This window comes from Nyctibius grandis, chromosome 23 (genome assembly GCF_013368605.1).
Source record: "Nyctibius grandis isolate bNycGra1 chromosome 23, bNycGra1.pri, whole genome shotgun sequence".
NCBI lineage: Eukaryota > Metazoa > Chordata > Aves > Nyctibiiformes > Nyctibiidae > Nyctibius > Nyctibius grandis.
Window position 1 is genome coordinate 2,090,090 of NC_090680.1, and position 21,166 is coordinate 2,111,255.

At 45.2% G+C, this 21,166-nt stretch overlaps 1 protein-coding gene across 1 annotated transcript in view; it reads left to right on the forward strand.

The window, feature by feature from the left end:
- ARHGAP31 (Rho GTPase activating protein 31) overlaps positions 1-21,166 on the forward strand; it is a 62,878-nt gene that overhangs the window by 23,302 nt on the left and 18,410 nt on the right. The window contains exons 2-4 of the mRNA XM_068417381.1: positions 14,999-15,101; positions 15,607-15,751; positions 20,493-20,575. Of these exons, the coding sequence (XP_068273482.1) occupies positions 14,999-15,101; positions 15,607-15,751; positions 20,493-20,575 (331 nt within the window). The remainder of the gene's footprint in view (positions 1-14,998; positions 15,102-15,606; positions 15,752-20,492; positions 20,576-21,166) is intronic.

The window sequence follows — 21,166 nt, forward strand, 5'->3', positions numbered from 1 at the left end:
AATGCACACTTTCCCACTGGAAAATCATTCTGCTGGAAGATTTTCAAGTAGCCTTTCTTCCCGCATGCTTTGGTATCCAATTTAAACTCCAGCTGCTGGTTGTGGTTGTTCCTTGTTTTAGTGAGTACTGGCACTATATGCTTTCCTTTATATTTAACACAGCAAGCTCTTCCAGGGGGTCTCGCTGTGGCTTAAAAGGCATCGCCTGATAACGACATAGGAAGGCTGGCAAGATTGCTTTATCTTTGTCACAGCGGCCTGTGCAGGACCATTCCCTTCAGAGAAATCTCCTGCCTAATTTTAAACATGCGGCCAGCATGGCTCCCACCCCCTCCCTTGAGCAGGCAATTCTACAACACGATACTATGTCTCACTCTTAGGAAGTTTTTCCTACCATACAACCTAAATTTCCCCTCATAATTTCATTCAGTCACTCCTAGTTACAACCCCTTGATCATCCAGAACGAGCCCTTTCCCTCGGTGGTGTTTGCACCGGTGCAGACCGCCATTGTGCGCGTCCGTTCCTCTCCTGGTAATTCGGGCCAGCTGTGCCTATTTACCACGGCCACTTTGTTCTTCCTTGCGAGTGACTCCCTGCAGATCATTAGAGTTTCTGCTCCTTTTCTCTTCCTCCTCCCCATCTGCAGCGCGGTATCCTGTTTTCCTTGTAACTGTAGCCATGCTACAGGGCTAAAAGATTCAAGGATTTTTCCATTAATAATCCCCACGCCCTTTTCCTGGTCAGTACATTGCTTAAGAGGGATTGAGGTAATTCATTCACGAATAGCAAGCCGTGCTAAAAGAGAGGGAGAGTGCGACAGGAAAATGTGAGCATGGTGGAGCCCGTTTCTCTTCTACGCTCCTTTGTCAAAGTGTGGTTTTGCAACTTTGGAAATGGGATTCCACCCTTCAAAGCGCTCACAGGTTTTAGCTGGCACTGCCAGCTGCTGGGCACCTTCCAGAAAAGCCACTGGCACCGTGTAGGTAGGAGCTCCCTAAGAAATATGGGGAGGTCTCCTCTCCCAGTCCCCAGTCCTGCTCTTGTGTGTGAGCAGCAGCACAGCTGCAGCTGAGTTTAGCCATGAGGGGCTCATCTCCTGTGGCTGGGAATGCTTGCCTAAATGTCAGCTCTGCAAATTTCAGCAGCCCTGGACGACTTCTGCTGTGAGAATGTAGGTGGGATTTTTTCCTTTGCATCTTAGACCCACACCAGCCATCAAGATTTTGCAATTGCATTTTGAGTAAGAATTTCTTCTTGTGAGGAAAGCTAAGCCCCAGTTCACTTTCTTGCAACTCTGCTGGCTTTACCCGGCTTGGGGCCACATCTGCTGCTGGCTGCAGTTCCATAAAGCTGGAGTAATTTTGTCAGCCTCTGTGGCAATTTACACCCAGAGATTGGAAGTGTAACCCTTTGCTTAGTTCCTACAGTGACACAGAGAGCTGACCAGGCAACAGACAGAAAAGGAAGGAGAAAATCACATTGTGACAATATATTTTATTGAAATATACATGAAACTCATCCCAGAGGATCATTAGGAGCAGTAGTTGAGAATCCAAGACATAGATCCTGTTCTGGTTATTCCTAGGGACCCCTTAGTAAACCCCCTCCCCACTCCACCTTCTTGGCCATAGTTTTAGACGTGGTATAGAAAATTCTGGGGGACTCTATTTCCCCAGTCATGGGAAGCCTCTGCTTGCAGGGGAACAGGTCTTGGCACCAGCCAGTTCCTCACCCTGTGTGGGAGGCCGTGGGAGCCACGTGGCTGAAAAGCTGTGGAGGGCAGGCAATGCCACTGCCACGGCTGGCTGTGCTCCTCATGCTCTGCCCTGTTGTGTGTTCCCACCATGATGGATCCTGTAATCACACGTTCCTGGGCTGTTTCTTATATGGTGCAGCAAACTGATAATGTCCTTGTGGGAGCTGTGACAAGCCCGTCAGCTTCTCTAATGGAACAAATGCAAACCTTGAATGCCATGGACTGTGGGGAGGTCGGAAATGGTGTCTGGTTAAGTTTTCCCTTCTCTGCTGGGGCAGGGGCAGTCTGCAGAGCTGAAGTGCTTCAGCTTGGTGTAAGCCATGTTCTGCAATCGTCGTCCAGTTTCTCCACTGTTGATGAAACAGTGCTGGCAGCGGTAGATTCCTCCATTTGAAAGAATAAAAATGAAGGCAATGGTCTGGTGTAAAGGTCTTGGCGTCTCTCATAGCTTATGACAGCGCTGCTGGAGCATGGGGGCCATGGCTGTAGCTTTTCTTTTGTGAGCTTACATTCCTTAGCAGTGGGAAATCGGCAGCTGTAATTAGTCTCTGATGTTCTCTACTAATAAGTGATTTCTCTGATACTTGCAAACACCGGCATCCCTGAGAGATAGGTCTATTGTTTTGACCTCTTATCTCTTCTCTCTCCTCCTCATTGAGAGGGGCCCCAGATGTTCTTCAACACTGCTAGGAAAAAAAACCATCCACCCCGGCTCCTCCCTCTTATATCCCTGTCTCCACTACTTTTTTTTTTCCCCCGGCCGCTGTGTAGGAAAATGGCTCCTGCTAGTCCTCATGGAAAGGACACAGATGCCGGCAGGAAGCCCATTTGCTTTGGGAGGAAGAGAGGCCTGACATCAACAGGAAGCAGAGCTGCTCCTGCCTCCGAGCGAGGGGGGCCTTGGAAACAATGTCAGCTCGTGGTTTAGGCCTCGCCGGCAGGAAACGCGTGCACGGCGGTGTTTGCAGTGGGGAGGAAATGATAAGCACTACCTGGCCTGACTTGGAGCAGAGATAGCGCCGTGAAAAAAAAAATAATAAAGGGGGGGGAAAAAAAGAGGTTGTTTTTCTTCACACTGGTTTGGAACCTGTCCTTTGCCAAATGGAAAACAAAATAAAGAGTAAAATATGGAATATATCAGGAATCCGTTGGGGGGCTTGGAAACTGAGAAGTGCAATTGCGAAGTGATTAGATTTACTACTTTAGTAACAGCTGGATATTGCTTTTTTTTCCATTGTTAGCGCTGAGAATGACCCTCAGCTTGATAAGTCCTGGCATGCATATTTATTGAGAGATGAAGGGAGGGGTAGGCTTGTATCCCATGTGGAACTGGGGGGATTTTCTGTGGGGGAGAAAAGTCGTGAGGACAACTGCTCCCTCTGAGGGCAGAAGGGCCTTGGGAATACAAAGGGCCTTGGGAATACGAAGAAGAGTAGAGTATAGGTAGATATATATCCTGACTTGTCCCTGCTAGGTGAGAGGATAGAAGCCTGTTTGGGGAATAAGAAGATACCATCATGCTGTAATATTTTATTCAGCTTTGTTTCTTTTCCCTTTTATTACAGCCTCTAAAGGCCATGTTGTCCTTTTCATCACTGACCTTCTGACAGAACTAGTTTCTGTTTCTGATACCCATACCCCTCTGGCAGGCAGTTGCAGAGCTGCAGTCCCTGCAGGTCAACCTTGAAGAAACCATGCCGTACGCTCTGGGTGCATCTCGGTAGTTACGTGCCGACATCCTGGGGTGGAGGCAGACACAAAGAGCATGGCAGGAAATATTTTCTTCTAAGCAATCCCAGCCCAGCATCAGCTTCTAGAAGGCTGGGAGGCTGTGTGACACCATCTGCAAATGCTGTTCTGCCTCCTCTGCTGTCCTTGATGATTCTCACAGGCTTTGGAGGGCGGGCGAGCTGCCCTCTTGCAACATATGTGAAGTGCTGATCTGCCACAAGGCTGGCAGATGGAGCAGTGCTGTATTCCCTGCTGTTTCTGAGAAAAGCCCTGAAGGTGCAGCACCACATCCAGATGTCAGAGCCAGGCTGCTCAGCAGCTTCTTTTAGAGCTCTTTACCCTCCCTGGTGTATGGAAGGGAAAATACAATCCCTGCGATCAAGGCTGTAAGGTACACTTTATGCAGCCTCTGGAGATGAAAAGGTGTAGCCAAAACGACCCATATCCCATGGGCTACGCTTCTTAACTAAGCTACTGAGTGAAACCAATCCACTGAGACTGGTTCTGGACTTGCTGGTGTAGAAATCCATGTATGCTTGAGGAATCCACCCCCAAACCAAACAGCTTTCCTTGGCTGAGAGTAAGTACTTCACCCAGAAAGGCCTGCAGCACAGTAGCAACAAGCAGGGCAATGCACTAGTTAAATGCACTTTGCCTGGGACAGGAGAGCATGGAAAATGTCTGTGGCCATGGCTTATTCTCTGGCTGGCTGAGCAAGCTTCAACAAGCAAGAGCACCAGCATGTAGTGATGTATCCCCCAGACTCATGACATCAGCCTAGCAAGTCTTTTACAGCTTTTGATTCTGTAAATGCCACCGTTAGGTAGTAGGCTTTAACTGATATCTTATTAAAAAAAAGCTATTTCTCTGAGAAGAATTTCCTGGTAACGCACACGAAACCTCTCACACACATATATATACATACATAAATGAATAAAATGTATATGTAAAAATGCATAAATATATGTATATGTATGCACTCACATACATATGTTGATATAGACATACATTTATTTATACATAGATATACATTTATCTATGTATAAATGTATATGTGTCTGACCAGGTGCTGCTTCTGGCAGAATTTTCTCCATGCCACTTGGACACACAAACCAAGCCCACAGGCTGTGGCGATCGTATGCCCTGCGCACTACTTAGGATGGGTAGAACAGCACCTCATTTCACCGAACAAACATCAGCAATCTGAGTCACCCACAGCTTAATCCTCCTCAAATAAAGACTGACTTGTTTTCAGCCTCCTCTGAGCAGGTCTGGGAGGAGTATTTCTGGGTGACCTTCCACTGCCAGCAGCAGTCTTAATTCTCCACTCTGTGTTGAACCTCACACCATCATTTTATGCTCCTGTAAAGCTGGTGAAAATGCTTCTATCATTCCTACACCTTGCTTGCTAGTATTTGCATGCCATGGTAAGAGGTAAAAGAGAGTAGAACAGATTTTTTTTTTCCTCTAGTGGAAAATGCTGCTGAATTCAATGAGTTTTTTTGTATGAGTGCGATTCTTTGTGTCAGTCCCAGACAGCCTTGCAATGAAAATGCTCAGTCTAAATATATGCTCAGCAACTGAGCAAAGATGGGATGGATTTTGTGCTGCTTGGCTTCAAATTATAATGACTGATTATTGCTAGTGCCTTCGCGTGTTTGTTTTCAATCAGATTGACATCATAAAGCCTTATTTACTTTTTCTCAACAATCTGTTTTCATTTGCCTTTCACTTCTCATTTGCAGCCTTTACGGGTTTGTATTTAGGCTCCTCATCTGTCTGTCTGTGATACGTAATGATCCTCAGCAATTTTCCTTGCTCTTTGCCCTGAGTTGTTGACTATCCATAAAACAGCCCATTTGGAATAGCCTCTGGAAATTGCTGTATCCACTCTTCACTAGGAGAGCCCTAGAGGCAAAATCAGTGAGAGGCCTGAGCGAAAGAACATTGCTGCATAATCTAGTGTCAGTCTGCATCAGTCCATCAGTGTGACAGAAGGCAAAATAAAAAGGAGATAAAAGATATAAATAAGTGCTGTAAGATTCAGCCATGCAATTTTATATCCATATGAGAGCTTGGTCCAGGACCAACCAACTTCTCAGTTGCTTTATACCTTGCTACCAAACATTAACCTGGGCTCTCAGTTGGGTGATTGGCCCCTACTCTCCCTTTCAGACACCTGAGCTCATTGGCACTGCCATTCTGCATTACCTGGCACAGTTGGATGTGCACCTTAAAGCCTAGGAATGGCTGTCATATATGCTTGTAAATGACTTGCTGTGCAGGAAATGTGGAAGGAGACTCATGAGTGCTGACGGACCTCCAGCCTACCCTTGCACTTTCAAAGGGACAACAATAATTTCCTGGGAAAGAGGCATGGAGAGAACTGCAGAAAAGCTCATCTTGCTGCAGCACTAGAGTTCATGAGACAACCGCCCAGCTCCTCACTTCACTCTGTCTCTTCACCAGCAGGATAATAGCAGCATCATTTTTCCTGAAGCCTCCCAAGACCATCTACTTGGGAATTAGTTGCTTTGTCACCAGCATGCCATCACTGCAAAAGTGGACTAAGGATCTGTCTAACAGAGAGACAGCATGACAAAACAGCATAGAAACTACAGACAAATTCTATATCCTATAGAGATTGCTATAGATTTCAGTGTATGAGGTGGTGTTTGTGAATGGCACATCACAAAGGACTTCAAACTTATTTAACTAGTAGCTGGTATTTTTCAGATGCACTTCAAGATCTAAGCGCCCAGAATTTCTGTCTAACAACCCCAAAAAGGTTTCCTTATAAAGAGAAACCTGGAGTCCCTGTTGCCTGGCACACTGAAGTCCGAGTCGAAAAGGAATAAAGAACAAACTAACACTGACAGTCAGGTAGGGAGTATGCGCTGATCCCCTTGAATTGCCTTTCTCCAGATTCTGGGATTCTAAGAATCCTGTGTAAGAGTTCCCACATGTCAAGAGAGATGTTGGTTTCTACACTCTTTGTACAGTCAGGAAATGGGTGTAAGAGCTTACAAGTTACCTCTAGACTAATTTTGAGATTGTAAGAAACTGAGCAAATCTGCATCAGCTAGCAGGCTCAGGTAAAAGATGAAGACTGTGCACTATTTGTTTTCTAATTTGCTTCTGAAGCCCTTGTAAATGAAAACATATAGGTCAAAAGCTGTTGAGAGGAGGAAAAAAGTTATAAAGTCGGTATATTTTTGTTGCTTTGTTGCCAGCAGTTAAGTAGGTTAGCATGGCTTACATTGGTGTCCACGCTTACGAACAGAGTGGAGAAAGGAAGGAAAACATGTTACTGTGTGACACTTGCAGGCCATAAGCTTGTTTATTGATCTGGGTGAAAGACAGCGGGCACTCAAGAGACTTCAAATGGAGCCTACATCACCAGCCGTCCATCCCAGTGCTCAACACTTGTCTGCACTCTTCCCTTGCAGGCTGCTTCTCCCAGTTCCCTTGAGCTGCAGCACAGGCATTGCCCCGCTCACTCCTGCACTCCTTCAGTGCTGATGCAGCCTTTGGATTTGGTGGTGGTTTTAGTGTGTGTTGTCAGAAACGAGGTTAAAGGCAGAATTCCTGTCTCACACCCTGCTTATCCTCATAGCACCTAGGCATTTACCTAGAGGTCAATTCATATTATATGCAGCTTCAAAACTATTCTGATCTTTTCTATACTTATACCTGAGTCCCTTTTCTAAGACAGCATAAATTGTCCCATTACTCCTACCTCCAGAACCAATCACCCCAATTTCTTGCACTGTGGTGAGCAAACCGCTGTACAATATCTACCCTAATCTGCTGTGGATCAGGGTTGTTAGGATTCAAATGGCTAGCTGAGGGTGTGCACAGCTCATTGACCTGCCCCGCAGAACCCAAGCTGCTGTTTTCCGAGGTGGCTGTACCAGAGAGTCATAAAAGTTAGGAGTGGAGATATCCTGTTCGGTTATCTGGTCTTTTTTTTTTCAGGAAACTCACAGCAGGATGTTTTCCTAACAAAACTATTCTAGTATTTAGTACAACCTCTTTTCAAAAGTGCCTGCATGACAGAATTTGCCAGCTATGTCAAGGTACTAGTCACGTTTCAGGGGGGCATGGTGGCCGCCAGGGCTGGGAGTCAGCATTCATGTCTGCTTGTGCAGTGCTTTCTCTTAGGCTTTCTTTGATGTGTGTTGTTGATAAGCTGGCCAGTCTGCCGTGGCTCTTTCATTTCTGCCTGGAACATCACAGTTATCAGATCTGCTCTGGAAAATCAGGTGTTCCTAGACACCTTATTTAGATAATTAAGATGTAAGCTGGGTATAATATCAAGGGGGAAAAAAAACTTTGATAGTGGTGCCATTGACTTCATTCAAACTCACATCGGGCCTGCAGGCTGTGTTGAAATGCATTTGCTGGAAATCAGCGTACCACATCCCCAACAGCGCTCAGCGTTTCCACTTCCCACGCAGGCCACGGAGGGTGATAGCTGGCAGCATCTGACAGATCTGTTTTTCCTACGTCTTTACCCACCAGAGTCACAACTACGTTCAGGACGGTGCTTTCATTGCAGGGAACAGCGCTGTTGTGCTAACCTCCGTGACACTGCAGAGATGTTTCCCACAGAAGTAGAGGGGAAAAAAAACCCCTCTAAGTGTGTGACTTATATGGTGATTCAGTTGTGCTGTCCATGCAGACAGGATCACCTCGGCGCCAGCTATTCCTCTTTTTTTAACTGTGTTTATGGCAGCTAAGGGGTAAGAGGCGAGGAGGACTCTAACAAGGTGATGTGTTTTTTAAGCCTGTTTGGTGGTGTTTAGCTGTCTCATGCTATTCAAACACAGGTGTGTGTGTGCATGGGGGGGTTGTGGCAGCTCAGCACTCGTGGCCAAACTAAACGCTGGAATTTGATGGTGAGACAGTTCATTTTTTCTTCTGTAAAATGAATTTAGTGCTGGTGAAAAGTATGCATAGACATCCTGGAGACTGAAGCCCTCTGTTTGTCCTTGTAGCAGTTACGTCCAGGCAGGGAAAACCCTCCCCATCCCCAGCTCTGCCAACACACTTCATCTGCAAGCAAGAGAGATCCTCTGCAGCAATTTCAGATGCTGCGGTGCCTTCTATCCCTGGCCACTGCTGACAAGGAGACAGCAAATGAGATGGTACCTGGGGGCAAGGCAGGATTTGTCCTTAGCTGGCTTGTGTCGGGGCCGTGCATTGGGAGGCAAACTGGAAACGTGAGTGCCGTGCTGGACCAGGGTTTGGGCGAGCTGCAGGGAGGACAGCATAGTTTGATATCCTCTGGAATCTGTTTCTCAGCCAACCTTACGCCTAGTGAAAATCAGGCAAGATCAGCAAAAAAAAAAAAAAGAAATCTAGTGAATCAGCATTCAAGCTCGTGATTTAAAGGAGGAAGCATCAGGAAATGCAGAAAAATGTCACATCAGAGATACTGACTCTCAAGTATGTTGCCATTTATACAATGCTGTTCGTTTCCTGTGATTAGAAGGCCAAGTTAATACATTAGTATGTTCTAAAATGTGTACTGTTTTGTTTTTCTTGTTTGTACGAAACAACAGCTCTTGCTTAGTACAGAATGAAACACTTAGTTTTTAGGAGGAAATATTTCCTAATTTAGTCATTTAAATTGAAACAAGAGATTATTTTGACCTTTATTTTCATGCTATTGACATAGCATGACAGGAAGCATGCACTACTATTGAGGGCAATGGAAGACAATTTAAAAAAGTACTAATATATAACAAAACCAAAATGGTGAAATAAAAATGCCCACAACTTTTTTTATGGCATAGGATTCATTTTGGGGGAAATAAAAAACACCCCAAACTATTTCCTGCAAGTCAAACATCAAAAAGTTGATGTTTCAGGTGAAATGAAAGGTCTGCACTTCTCCTCTCATTACTTGAACTAAAATAAAAATAAAATTAGAGAGGACGTGAAACCTCCTCCATGTGGCATAAAACAACCACTAAGGAGGACCTGAGTAGCTCTGTCACTAATTTTTGTCCTTGCAAGGAGCCCTCTGAGAGAACAACAACAGAAGGATAAAGACAAAAATGAAGCCTGCTGCTATTCAGTCCAGTTTGGTACAGTGCACCCTGAATATGTGACCCAGTCTGGGTTAGCTAGCTTTAAGCATGGTCTTACTGGACAGTATTCACACTGACTGGCATGGGTAGCTGACTTAGCAACCTCTTCCCTAGGGTCCTTCTGCAGTCCATGGAGACTAAATGTTTCTTCTGGAAGGCAGCACTGAAGGCTACAGGGCATTGCTTGCATCTCCTGTTGGACCAGGGTCTTTCTTGCTCTTTGCTGGCTTTGGTAGGAGACCAGGAGGCCATCCTCCCTCCGGTCATTAGATGGAGTGACTCCCTCTCTTCCTAGTGTTCCCTCCTACTAGGGCTGCTTGGTGATTTAGTTAGGTGCATGCTTAAAGGTCTCCCTGGCTTTGACCCAAAATGCTCAGCCCTGTGCCAGATGAAGCCTTTGTCAGGCAAGCAAAGAGTGAGCACCTTGCTTGCTGGTGGGGAGGTTTGGTGGGTGGCAGCACCGTGGCTGGGAAGGGACAGGAGAAGGGAACGATGGGAGCAATGCTGGGAGGTGAAAGGCTCAGTGCACATCGCTGGCACTGGAAGCCATCGGGATTGGGAGAGGAGGGAGGCACGATACTTGACCTAGCAGGAGCTGCACACATATAAAGGAGGTGGCACGAGCTGTGGTCATGGAAAAGACCCTGGTAAAGGTGTGTGTCTGTGTATGCTGAGCTTGGTGCAGACTGATGCTGAAGAGAAGCAAGATCTGGCTGAGGCTCAGAGCATCACGTGTGACTGAACCCTTCATCTGCTCTTGACTAATTACCAACACAAGGTAGAATTTGCTACAGGCAGGGCAACTCAGATGTTGGGAGAGGGATAAGGATTCCCAGGCTGGAGATCAACCCAGGCAGCCTCACTGTTCAGATACAACTTTAAGAGGTCACATACGTGACTTTCTCCCTGAGTTGCAGAGTAGTTTGAAAGGACATGTTGGGTGGATGGTAGAGAAAGGTGAAGGTGAAAGTTAAGGAGAGGCCCAGATGGCTGGGGTTTATAAGGCTGACGTGTGAATTCAGGTGCCTGTGGCTTTCCTATAGCCCTGTCATAAAGTTCGTCCCCTTTGATAACTCAGAAACCATCAGGATCATGCAGGCTTTGATAGTTCTGTTTGAGGTTTCAGTTCTGCCCTCCACCCTCCTAATTCAGCACAAGAACCACACCTTCCGAAAAGTTTGCTCTGCAAGAAAGATGATTTTGCAGCCTCTGGTTCAGGGCAGCCAGCCTGTGTGAGCCAGGCTTGCAAGACCCTGAATGCTGGACCAAGCCCAGCCCCAGGACTGTATGTCTGTAGTCTGAGACACAGACTCTAAAGATCATTATGGTGCCCAGTGACAGGACAAGGGGCAATGGGCACAAACTGAAACATGGCAAGTTCCATCTAAATATGAGGAGGAACTTCTTTACTTTGGGGGTGACAGAGCACTGGAACAGGCTACCCAGGATGGTTGTGGAGTCTCCTTCTCTGGAGATATTAAAAACCTGCCTGAACGTGACCCTGTGCAATGTGCTCTGGGGGAAACTGCTTTGGCAGGAGGTTGGACTCAATGATCTCCAGAGGTCCCTTCCAACCCCGACCTTTCTGTGATTCTGTGATTCTGTAATTCTGTGATCCAGTGAGAGTGGAACGAGTTACTGTGACTGCCCTTCTGTTTTATTTTTGTCTAGGGGAAGAGAAGTATTGTCTTTTGTGTGCAGTATGTTTATAACTCAATTTCCCTTCTGACTGATGCGTTACTGCACACTCTCTTCTCCTCCTCCATCTGGTTTCTATTGTAGTTTTAAATGAGGACAGTTTTGCTGTCTGGCAGAACAAGCGGGGCCTGTGTGACACCAGCTGCCTCTTCCAACTTCTAAGCCTGCAGCACAGTTTTAATTACACAAGTTTCAATATTGGACACCCCCCGCACCTACCCCTTTCTGTGCCTGCACGCACATGCACAGCCCCTGCTGCAAAGCCCCATCCACGTCTGATCTTCCTTCAGGAAAAACCCAGCTCTGTGGTTTACGTGTGCCCTGTAATGCTGATAGAGTCCTGTTTTAAAGCACATGCTAGAGTCTGTACCTCCCATCATTCAGGATTGATCAGTTTTGGTTCATCAGGAGCCACATCTGAAGTAACCAAAGCACCTCAGAAATGCCTGGCAGTGGGAGGGAGTTGCTCACTGCCGTTCTAGCCTCACCGCCCCCGAGTGCCCGAAAGTCTCGGCTTTGTAGGAGATCAGAGCTGCTCAGGAATTTCAGAGCTGCAGGTTCTGCTCAAAGAAAACATTTATTGTGCTCTAGTTTCATAGAAGAGCTGCATTTAGGGGCTTGCTTTGCAGGAAGCTGATGCTGTCCCTTCAGCTCCAGGGATCTGAGGTCAAAGTCCATAATTTTTGGTTGCAAGTGGAATGTGTCCTATGCGGGGTTTTTTTTTGACATCACAAAACCACCACACATTTTGGTGTAACTGGCTGTTTTTCTTCATAAGACCAAAGACCTGATATGGCAAGAAATCATGTACATGATGATTGAAGGGCACTGGCAGAGATATGTGAGAAGCCCAGGGCTGGAAAAGCAGGGAAGACTACAGGGCTGGAGTAAAAGATACTGGCAGAGCTCGGTGCAGATATCTTGGTCTATCTGCAGTCTATAGGTTGTCTCTACTGTGAAGTCTTCACCTACTTTTAAAAATGGGTTGAATTTTCTATATTTGCTACAGATTATTCCCCTCAGGCCCCTTTTTTTTTTGCTTACCAGTCCTCAACAGATGGATCTGGCCTTCTCTGGTTTCTGTAGAAGAGGTTTGCTTACCTGCCTGAGGCCTCTTGACCTAATTTATCCCAAAGAAACTTAAAACTCAGTAAAAAACCAGTGAGATTTAATAGGTCTTACTTTCAAGAGGTCAAATTAGTCACAACAAACATCAGTATATGCATTTTTATTTGGTGTGCTTGTTCTTAACACTGAGGTTTTAAAAAGTATCTAATAAAGGGCGCTGTGGGCATGGACCTCATTTTTGTGGCAGCTCTGCACCATCATATGACGTTTGTCTATATGAATGACTTTAATTTTTAAACAAACCATGTCACGTGGCTGTCCTGATCAAACAGGCTTTCTGTTCAATTAATTCTTTTTCCAGGTAGCGTGGAGTGGGTTACCCATTCTCCCACCCAAATAGATCTGAAGTGAATATGGGTCTGCCTAGCTTTCATTTTTGCTGTTTACATTAGATTTATTCCCAGAGACCCCTACCAAGAAGGAAATCTTAATACACATACAGGCATAGCTCCTGCCATAAAGATGGTACAACCTGACCGGCCAGAAATGAAGAGGCCAGAAGTCATTTACCTTCCTCTTTTTTTTTTTTTTTTTTTTATTTCTAGCATGTTCATCACCATATGATGAGTTCCCTACTGCAGTTACAGATAATCAGGTCTTACTCAGAACTAGGAAGGTCCTCTTTCTTGATGTGTCATTGGGCTTTTCTTGGCAGGATTTTAAGGAAATGTCATAATTTTCTTTTGCTTTGTCTCCTTCCACATCATCTAGTCCTCTTAGGGAGCAGGTGCTGTAGGCACTGAAAGGAATGCTTCCCATGTTCCTTCTGGAAGGCACTGATGTGCTTTCTCCTCCAAAGTCCTTGACAAGAGAATCCCATAACTCTGTGACAGCTGTGGATGAAGCTTTGACTCCGTAGACTTCACCTGTTCTCTTGGGGATTTCATGGTTTCCCAGGAACATTGTTGTTGTAGTAGGTTAGGGCTCTTGCCAGAAGCTCCACTGTTAGTCTTAGCCCAGCCACTTGAGGGTCTTAAAAATCAGCCCAAGGGCTTTGAATGTGACACAGCAGGACTAATGTACCTGCATTATAAGTCCCTGCTCAAAACCCCATAAAGTCAAATTTTCCCTGTTGTTCTGAAGAGGCTCTTTTAACCGAGGAGAATTAGTCTGTTTGGATCAGGCTTCCAGGTAAGCACTGGCACTTTGTGTATTCCTGCATTTGGGCTGGCCAAAAAAGAAGAGAAGGGACACACAAGAAGGACCTCTTTACCTCCCTCAGTAAGAGCTGGGAGGCAGAAGGGTAGCCCTTCCCTGACTGACTGGGCTCAGTAACAGTGTGTCACTGAGGTAGGCACCAGCTTGGGAGCCCTCCTTACCGGAGCCTGTGCCCTGGGTTGCTTGGTAGGGGCAAGTCTACCCATGAGCTGGCTTTGGGCTCAGTGTCACCCATGAGAAATAATGTACAATAATGTACCAGCTGTTTTTTGTTCAGGCTGTCCTTGGAGTGCTGTCTTTGGATCCCGCCTGGTGAAGCACATGTTAATATGCCATTATGGTCCTTGAACTTGAAGCAGAAGAACTCAGGTCCAGCCAGAGGCATTATCTCTGTGGTGTTGCAAAGATGCAGTAATTGCTATGCCTGGCTTTCCAGTTCAATGTGTGGCTTGGTTTGGTTTCTCCCATACATCTTTCCAAATGCAAAGTGCAGCAGAGTCAGCATTACGGTGCAGAACTTCTTTAACTTCTGCATTTACTGACTTTTGTGCTTATGGCTGTATGAAGCGTTGCGTTAAATACACAGTAGTTTCTAGCACCTAATAAGGAAGGGCTCTCTTACTGTTATTGTTATAGCTAGGGTTGTTATAGTACTGGGGACAGGGAAGCTTGGTCTGACCAAGAGGATGAGGGTTTCCTATACCTATATAATGGGGAAAAAATAAACATACGCTTTGGGTCCAGGTCTGGATGTAAATGTTGTGCCTCGGGCTTCTCTCAGCTTTAAGGCTGGTTAAGTCCTTGGCTGGTTATGTTGATGGAGTTCTTTTGAAGCCAATGTCAGATTTTGTCAGTGTGCAGATCTAGTCAATATTTGAACTTTATACCCCCTCTGTGGGAGTTTATGAGCACTAAACTGTGGGTATGTAGGCTTATATGGAAGTGCGAATGCCTCTCTGATTTTTATCCAAGCCAATCAGACCTTTTGGCACAATTCAGCGAGGCTGGAGCTCTATCTTGGGGAGGGGGGAGGTGCCCAGGACCTCATGCTTTACCTTATGCTTTCAATTAGAATGAAATTGCTTCTTTTTTTCTCTGGAAAGGAAAGGAAAGAAAAAGGGAGGGAAAGAAACCCTACCTTTCTTCCCACAATGTTTCTGTGACTTCAGGGTCAGTCATTGTCATGTGTCAATGAGTGTGGCATGGCACAACCATAGCATATCCTCACTTTGCAAATTAGCTACAGGCACTTTGTGGGGTTTATTTTGGGTTTGCCCTGTGTTCCTCCCATTGCTGTACCCTTCCCTGCATCTGCAGAGCACCTCTGCTGTTGTTTCATGAAACTGTATCTACTATGGTGACTTGTGGAAGTTCTCAGTGTGTATTCATCGGACTTGAATTCATTCTTGCCTTGCTTTCCTCTCCAAGTCCCCTATGTGCTGAAGAGCTGTGCGGAGTTCATTGAGACTCATGGCATCGTGGATGGGATCTACCGCCTCTCAGGAGTGACATCCAACATACAAAAGCTGAGGTAAGGGTAGCTTGGCTGAGTGCCAAAGGGATTCAGTGACACTGCTCAGTACCTTTTTGCTGTTAGTCCTTCAGACATAGACTGGGGCCAACAGAGCTCTACACCGATGCAGAAGACAAACTGTCTCTGAAGCTGGTAACAGAGAAATAATATAACATTTCAGGGATTAGTCCCTGACAAAGAAAAAAAATATCTCCTTCTGCGTCTATTAATGGGAAAGGCCTGGAGGCTCTCAGCACAAATGCTGACTTGTTCTCTCTCACTTCAAGACAAAGCAATCTCTTTGTATCAGTTTGAGGTCCACCCATGGGACTCTGTTAAGGAAACCAGAGACTAGTTGAAATCTCAGGGCCTGATCCCAGGATACAATCTGGGCCAGACTGCAGAGATATCTCTGCTTTTCAGTTTGTTTTTTTCCTCTAGTTGTAAAAGAGTACTTAGGGTGGAGTATTGGGATCCTACAGCTCTTATTTGCCCACACTGTTATGTCTCCATATTGTTTCAGACAAGAGTTTGTTTCTGACCAATGCCCGGATCTGACAAGGGAAGTTTACCTCCAGGACATCCACTGCGTGGGGTCACTCTGCAAGCTGTACTTCAGGGAACTGCCCAATCCTCTCCTCACTTATGAGCTCTACAAGAAATTCACGGTGAGACCCCTTGCTGCTCTCGTTCGTCACCAGCAGTGTGGACGTGCTGTAGGTTCCCCCACGACAGCTGTTTGGGACTCACTCCAATGTCCTGTCTTCTGGTGCATGTATATGTATAAACACTTCTCAGTGCTCTTCACTTCTCATCTTGTGCTGGCTCTCTTTCCCCCATTTCATGTTTATTTCTCTCAGTTTTTCTGTCGTTTCCTTCCCTTCATCTTGCTCATTTTTGCACCGCATTGCTTCCCTGCTGTTACTCTTTCTCCCCACTGTGCACCTCTTCCCCAAATTACTAATTCTCTTTCTTTTCCTCATTACTGTCCGTCATTGAGAGTCTTCTGGGTCACCTGGGGCTTGTGATCATAATCACAAGGGTGCGGTTTCCTCCTCCCTGTCCCTCTGACAGTCCCTGACACCTGAGCAAACTGATTGCTCAGCTCATGAGTAAAGCATTAACTTTTCTGCATCTGTAGCATTTTTCACACAGTTTGTCAGAGTGCAAATGATGACATAGGTTATACCAGCTATGGCATATCAGGTCCATCATGATCATGTCATAAATGCAAATGGTGGAGGAAAGCGGCAGCTGGCCAAGCAGAAATCTCTAACCTTGTTTAAAGGGATTATAATTCAAAGAGTAGTAACTCGATTCTGCAAAACAACCGTAGATTATCCATGGATACAGCTGCAGCCTGGGAGCAGACTGCGGGGGAGCAGAAAAATAAGACCACAAAGCCTGAATATTTAAGAGGGTTGGCTAATTTTGAGGACAGATAATATTTTATTAAAAGGTAGCACAGCAAGCTATGCTTGTTGTTAAAGTTGCCTGCTTCTTACTGCTCTAAATCCATTTTCAGTTGTTTATGACACCAAGAAATTTAAATCCAGCCATTCAGGCTGAAATCTTATGTGCCAGAGGTGTGAATTTTCAGCTAAAAGCATTCACCAGCTTCTTAAAACAAGCGAGGTGGGGGGATGGGAAGGATTGTTTCCTCAGCGTTAGAAACATCCGTCCTTTGTTAAGAATTTCTGTCATCCTACTCTTTCCCATTTGCTGGGAGATGGAGGTGACAGGCATCACCAAAATGTCAGATGTTGCAGAGAAGTTGTTTTGCAAAATCACACCCAAATGAAATGGGAAGTGGCGAGCAACTTTAGCTTCAGGTGTTGCATTGCCTCTAACCTGAATCAAACACTTCCAAGGGGCACTGCTACGGCATAGGAAGCACTGAGAGAGCCCCGGAGGGTCCACACAATGAGAAGATGTTCTCCAAAGACTCCCTGTTGCCTGCTGTGGGAAGAGGCAGGCACAACTGTGCAAGGCTTGCAAAGTCAGATGGGACCAGCCAAGAAGCAACCTGCTACATGAAGTCTGGTAGTGGTTAGAGACTACAAATGACCTGGAGAACACGGGGTGGGAATTGGCTCACTGTGCTGCCTGATAGATATGCAGTAGTGTTAGGTATCTTACTGTTTCGATGCCAAATTTTAAGTAACATTGGTCTGTGTTTCAAGGTGATGTATAGTCAAAACTTCAGCCAAAATTCTGAGCAGATCTGAAAAATTGACCTATATCCTCATGATATAGGGATCCTCAGGATATAGGATAGGATCTCTAAACTAGAGACAGTCAGGATGAATAGGGTCTTGAAAATATAGGGTATTATTCAACCATTCACAGTAACTGATGAGTCTCATTCTTGTAGAAGCTGTTTGGCTGGTGTCTTTCTGGCTATCAGTACTGATTTATGAAAGAAAAATGCTCTAAAGGAAACATGAAGATTTAGATGGAAAAGTTTAGGAAAGAATGTTTGCTGAAAAGTGCAGTTTTGGGATGATGACTTGCAGATTTTCGTTAGATACATTTGGTAAATACTTTTATTCAAAAACAAAAGGGAAAACACTTCTGTAACTGTCTAAATGTTTCTTTTACAAATACTTTCTAAAGGAAATGTTTCAACATTGAATCAACACATCAAACTCCTAAATAAAACATCTTTCAGAAAAGGGTTAAACAGCTCCAAATTTAAAAGATTATTCCTTTCACTTTTGGTTGAGCGTGATGCTTTGGTCAACCTTGAACAATTGTTTTTTAAAATCTTGTGCCAGCTCCCCAAAATGTTATCACTTTGGATTGACCTAAAAGGGATTTTATTTTAATCTCTGGCTTTTTAGCTTGTCCGCTCAGCCACAAAATCCATTATTCATGTACGTGTAGTCAGTAGGGATTTATAATGGGTAACCCAGCTGACAGGAAGCACAGTCAGATACCAGGAGAAAAGAAAGAAAGAAAGACAAATTCCCCAAGGAGCAGAAAAACTGCTGGGAGGGTGTGTATGCGTGGGGTGTCTGGACAGGGAATGGTGGCAGCTGTGCCTCGGCAGAAGAGCACTGGTAGGAGTAAAGGATGCATGGTAATCGCAGTCTGACTCAGTCGGAGCTGTCTCTGAGATGGAATAGGCTCCACTTTGAGTCACCAGAGTGATTCAGACATCTGTGGCTAAGGAAAGTCAAATTCTTAATGACTAGGGAGGGGTTGGCCTTTTGGTCATTACTCTGTCAGGTTCACGGATGTAACATCCTTGTCACGACCTCACTGGCTATCAACTTTTCTAAAATGATGCTCTCCAGTTTGCCATTTCATATTCTGGTGATGGATGCTTGTTTCATGGAATAGATAACTTGAATCTGCTTTGCTTGTTCTAACCTGGGCTTAGAGGGACCGAGTAGTCCCTCAGAGCAAATTAGCTGTAGGAGGCCAAGCCTACCTTCTGTCTCAGGACTCTGTTTCACTTATTAACTAGGGCTTGTGAATGGTGCACTCCCAGAATAACCAGTGGAGTAAAAAAAATCCAAGATTTTAAATTTTGTTTTACATACCTTCTGCTATCCTCTGAGTGTTCTCTTCCCATTTGCAAGATGAAAATTTAAATGACATGAATTCGTACATTAACAGACGTGATAAATGGAGTTATTGGTTCTTCCTTGAATTCTGTATTCTGCTGCTCTAATCCTGAGTTTTGGAGAGGGCCTCAGATTTCAAAGGCACAACATGTATGGGTCAGAAATGCGGCTCGGAGGTTTGAATGGGTCATGGCCTGGTATTCACTTGCTGTCTAAGCATTAGGTCTTTGAGACCTGGAAGTTAAATACGGGAATGAAAATCAGCATGGGGTTGGGGAAATACTGTGTACAATCTAGCTGAAATATAATGTTTTAGATGCACCAGGTGAAGTTTGTATTTCTGTCCATTTCCATCTTTGGACAAGGCCATTCAACTGGAAACCTTGTATGAAGATCACAGAGTTCTTATACTTAGAATTTCTGCGCTGATGGTAATAGTTTTTGTGGGTTTTTTTGTTTTTCTTTAAAAAAAAGGAGCTGTAGTTACAGGTAAAAATGGCTAGAAGGAGTTAATCTACCTTTAATTTGGGCAAAACAAGTGTGTCTGCATTTCATGTACACCAAACTAGTGAGCTCACTTGTTTTTCTTTGCCATCACACCAGTGAGTAAGTTCAAACTAGAGGCCATAGACCTCAATTTGCAGTGTTAGGGAATTAAACATGATTCATATTCATCTCTGGCCTTGAAACTGGCAATGTTTCTTTTGCTGGTGGTTGTACATGAGAAGTGGTCTGCTGGGGAAACGACAGTGACCAGAACAGAGATGGCAACATTACCATTGTGGATGTTGTAGTGACTGCAAGGACGAGAAGATGCTTCTCTAGTTGTGGCTGGTAATTTCAGGTCCATAATGTTCAAGCGACGTGTGGTTTGGGATGGGTTATTTCCTTCCTTTCCTAGCAGTGCTGACGTCTGTCTGTAGGCAAAGCTTCTGCTGGCAGCATGGGTCCCAGCATCTTTCTTTGAACTCGCTCCAGACTCCAGTGGCAGTAGGGTAGGCAGGAGGTTCCCAGACAGTCATGTATTGTTTGAACTCGCTGGTGGTTTGTCCTCCCCCAGCACAAATATTGAAACGGAATAGCTGAACAGATGAATACCAATGCAGTAAACTCCTAGGAATGCAGACAAAAGCTTATCGTGGCTCTCAAGCTCGTGGTCCATAGAGACTTGCTCGAGACCAAGATGTATAACCTTGATTCTGTCTAACCTCGTCTAACCCTGAGTATAAGAATTTATTCATCTACCTGGACAGTGATTTTGCTAAGGCTTCTCCCATCATAAAAGATGCAAACCCACACAAACTACTCCCCATAGCTATCTTTGTATGGCAGCCAAAAATATTGCTTATTTTGATGAATATGGAACATGTATACCATAGCTGTTTTCCTAACACAGGGCTTGAAAGATCTATTTTATTTTTAACACAGTTTCTGGGGGGGATGTGTAACTATTATTTATTTTTTCATTATTTTCACTTCTCTCTTTCCCTCTCTTTCTATTCCACCCATCACTGCACAAGTTTAAAAAGAGAAAAAGAACAAACAAAGAAAAGAAACATACCTCCTAATTGAAGCTCTTAGTCCTTAAACGCCCCTCTCCCCAAAACACAGACCACCCTGTCCCAACGTGTGGGAGGGGTATACTGAGACGTGAAATAACAGCGCAGCAAATCTCTGCTGTGCTGGGGACACAAAGCAACTTCATCTACCAATAGCTCTGTAAGGTACCAAGAGAGCATTCCCTCTGAGACAGGCTGTGCCGTGTGACCCTCCTTATCCCTCTTCCTTTTCCCCTGAGTCCATTGCCAGGGTTGACTCTTTCCTTGCATCTCCGCAGGAAGCAGTATCACGCTTCCCCGAGGATGAGCAGTTGGCACGAATTCAAAATGTCATCCAGGAGCTCCCACCATCGCATTACAGGTGAGAACGTGTCCACCAAGGTGCTGAGGAACAGTGTGGTGACCCTCACCATCAGGGAATATTGCCTGAAACATCGCCAGAGTTCATTTCCAGAAATCAATCCCCAAAAGCTGACTCACCATTTCCAAATCTGACAACAGTTTTTCTGGCATTTAAATATCATTGAGCAAACTGTCGTTAGAGATTGAACAAGCTCTCCCTGCTGCAGTCTATCATCCTCCTTCTCCAAGTATGACCCCCGTGGCACCCTTGGCCAGTGTCATGGGTGTGGTGAGGAGAAGATGATCTGCTGGAGGCCCTCAGCCTTTGCAGCATCCCACTCGCTCTCCCATCTGTCTGCCGTCTTCTTCACACCCATCACGCTAAGGATTGTTAGGTTCATGTCCCATCATTGGCCACCCCAGAGCACAGTTGTTCAGCTTTTCACTGCCACCCCATGTAAATGCTGGTGTTGTAAATCTTCTGTCCTTTCGGGCGTGCTGTGCCATTGCAGACACTGCCTTCCTTGAGGAGGGGACACCTCTGAAGCCAGGGCTGGGTCTGAGCCTTGCTATCCGTCCTTGTTGCATTGGGATTTTGCTTCAGTTTGTG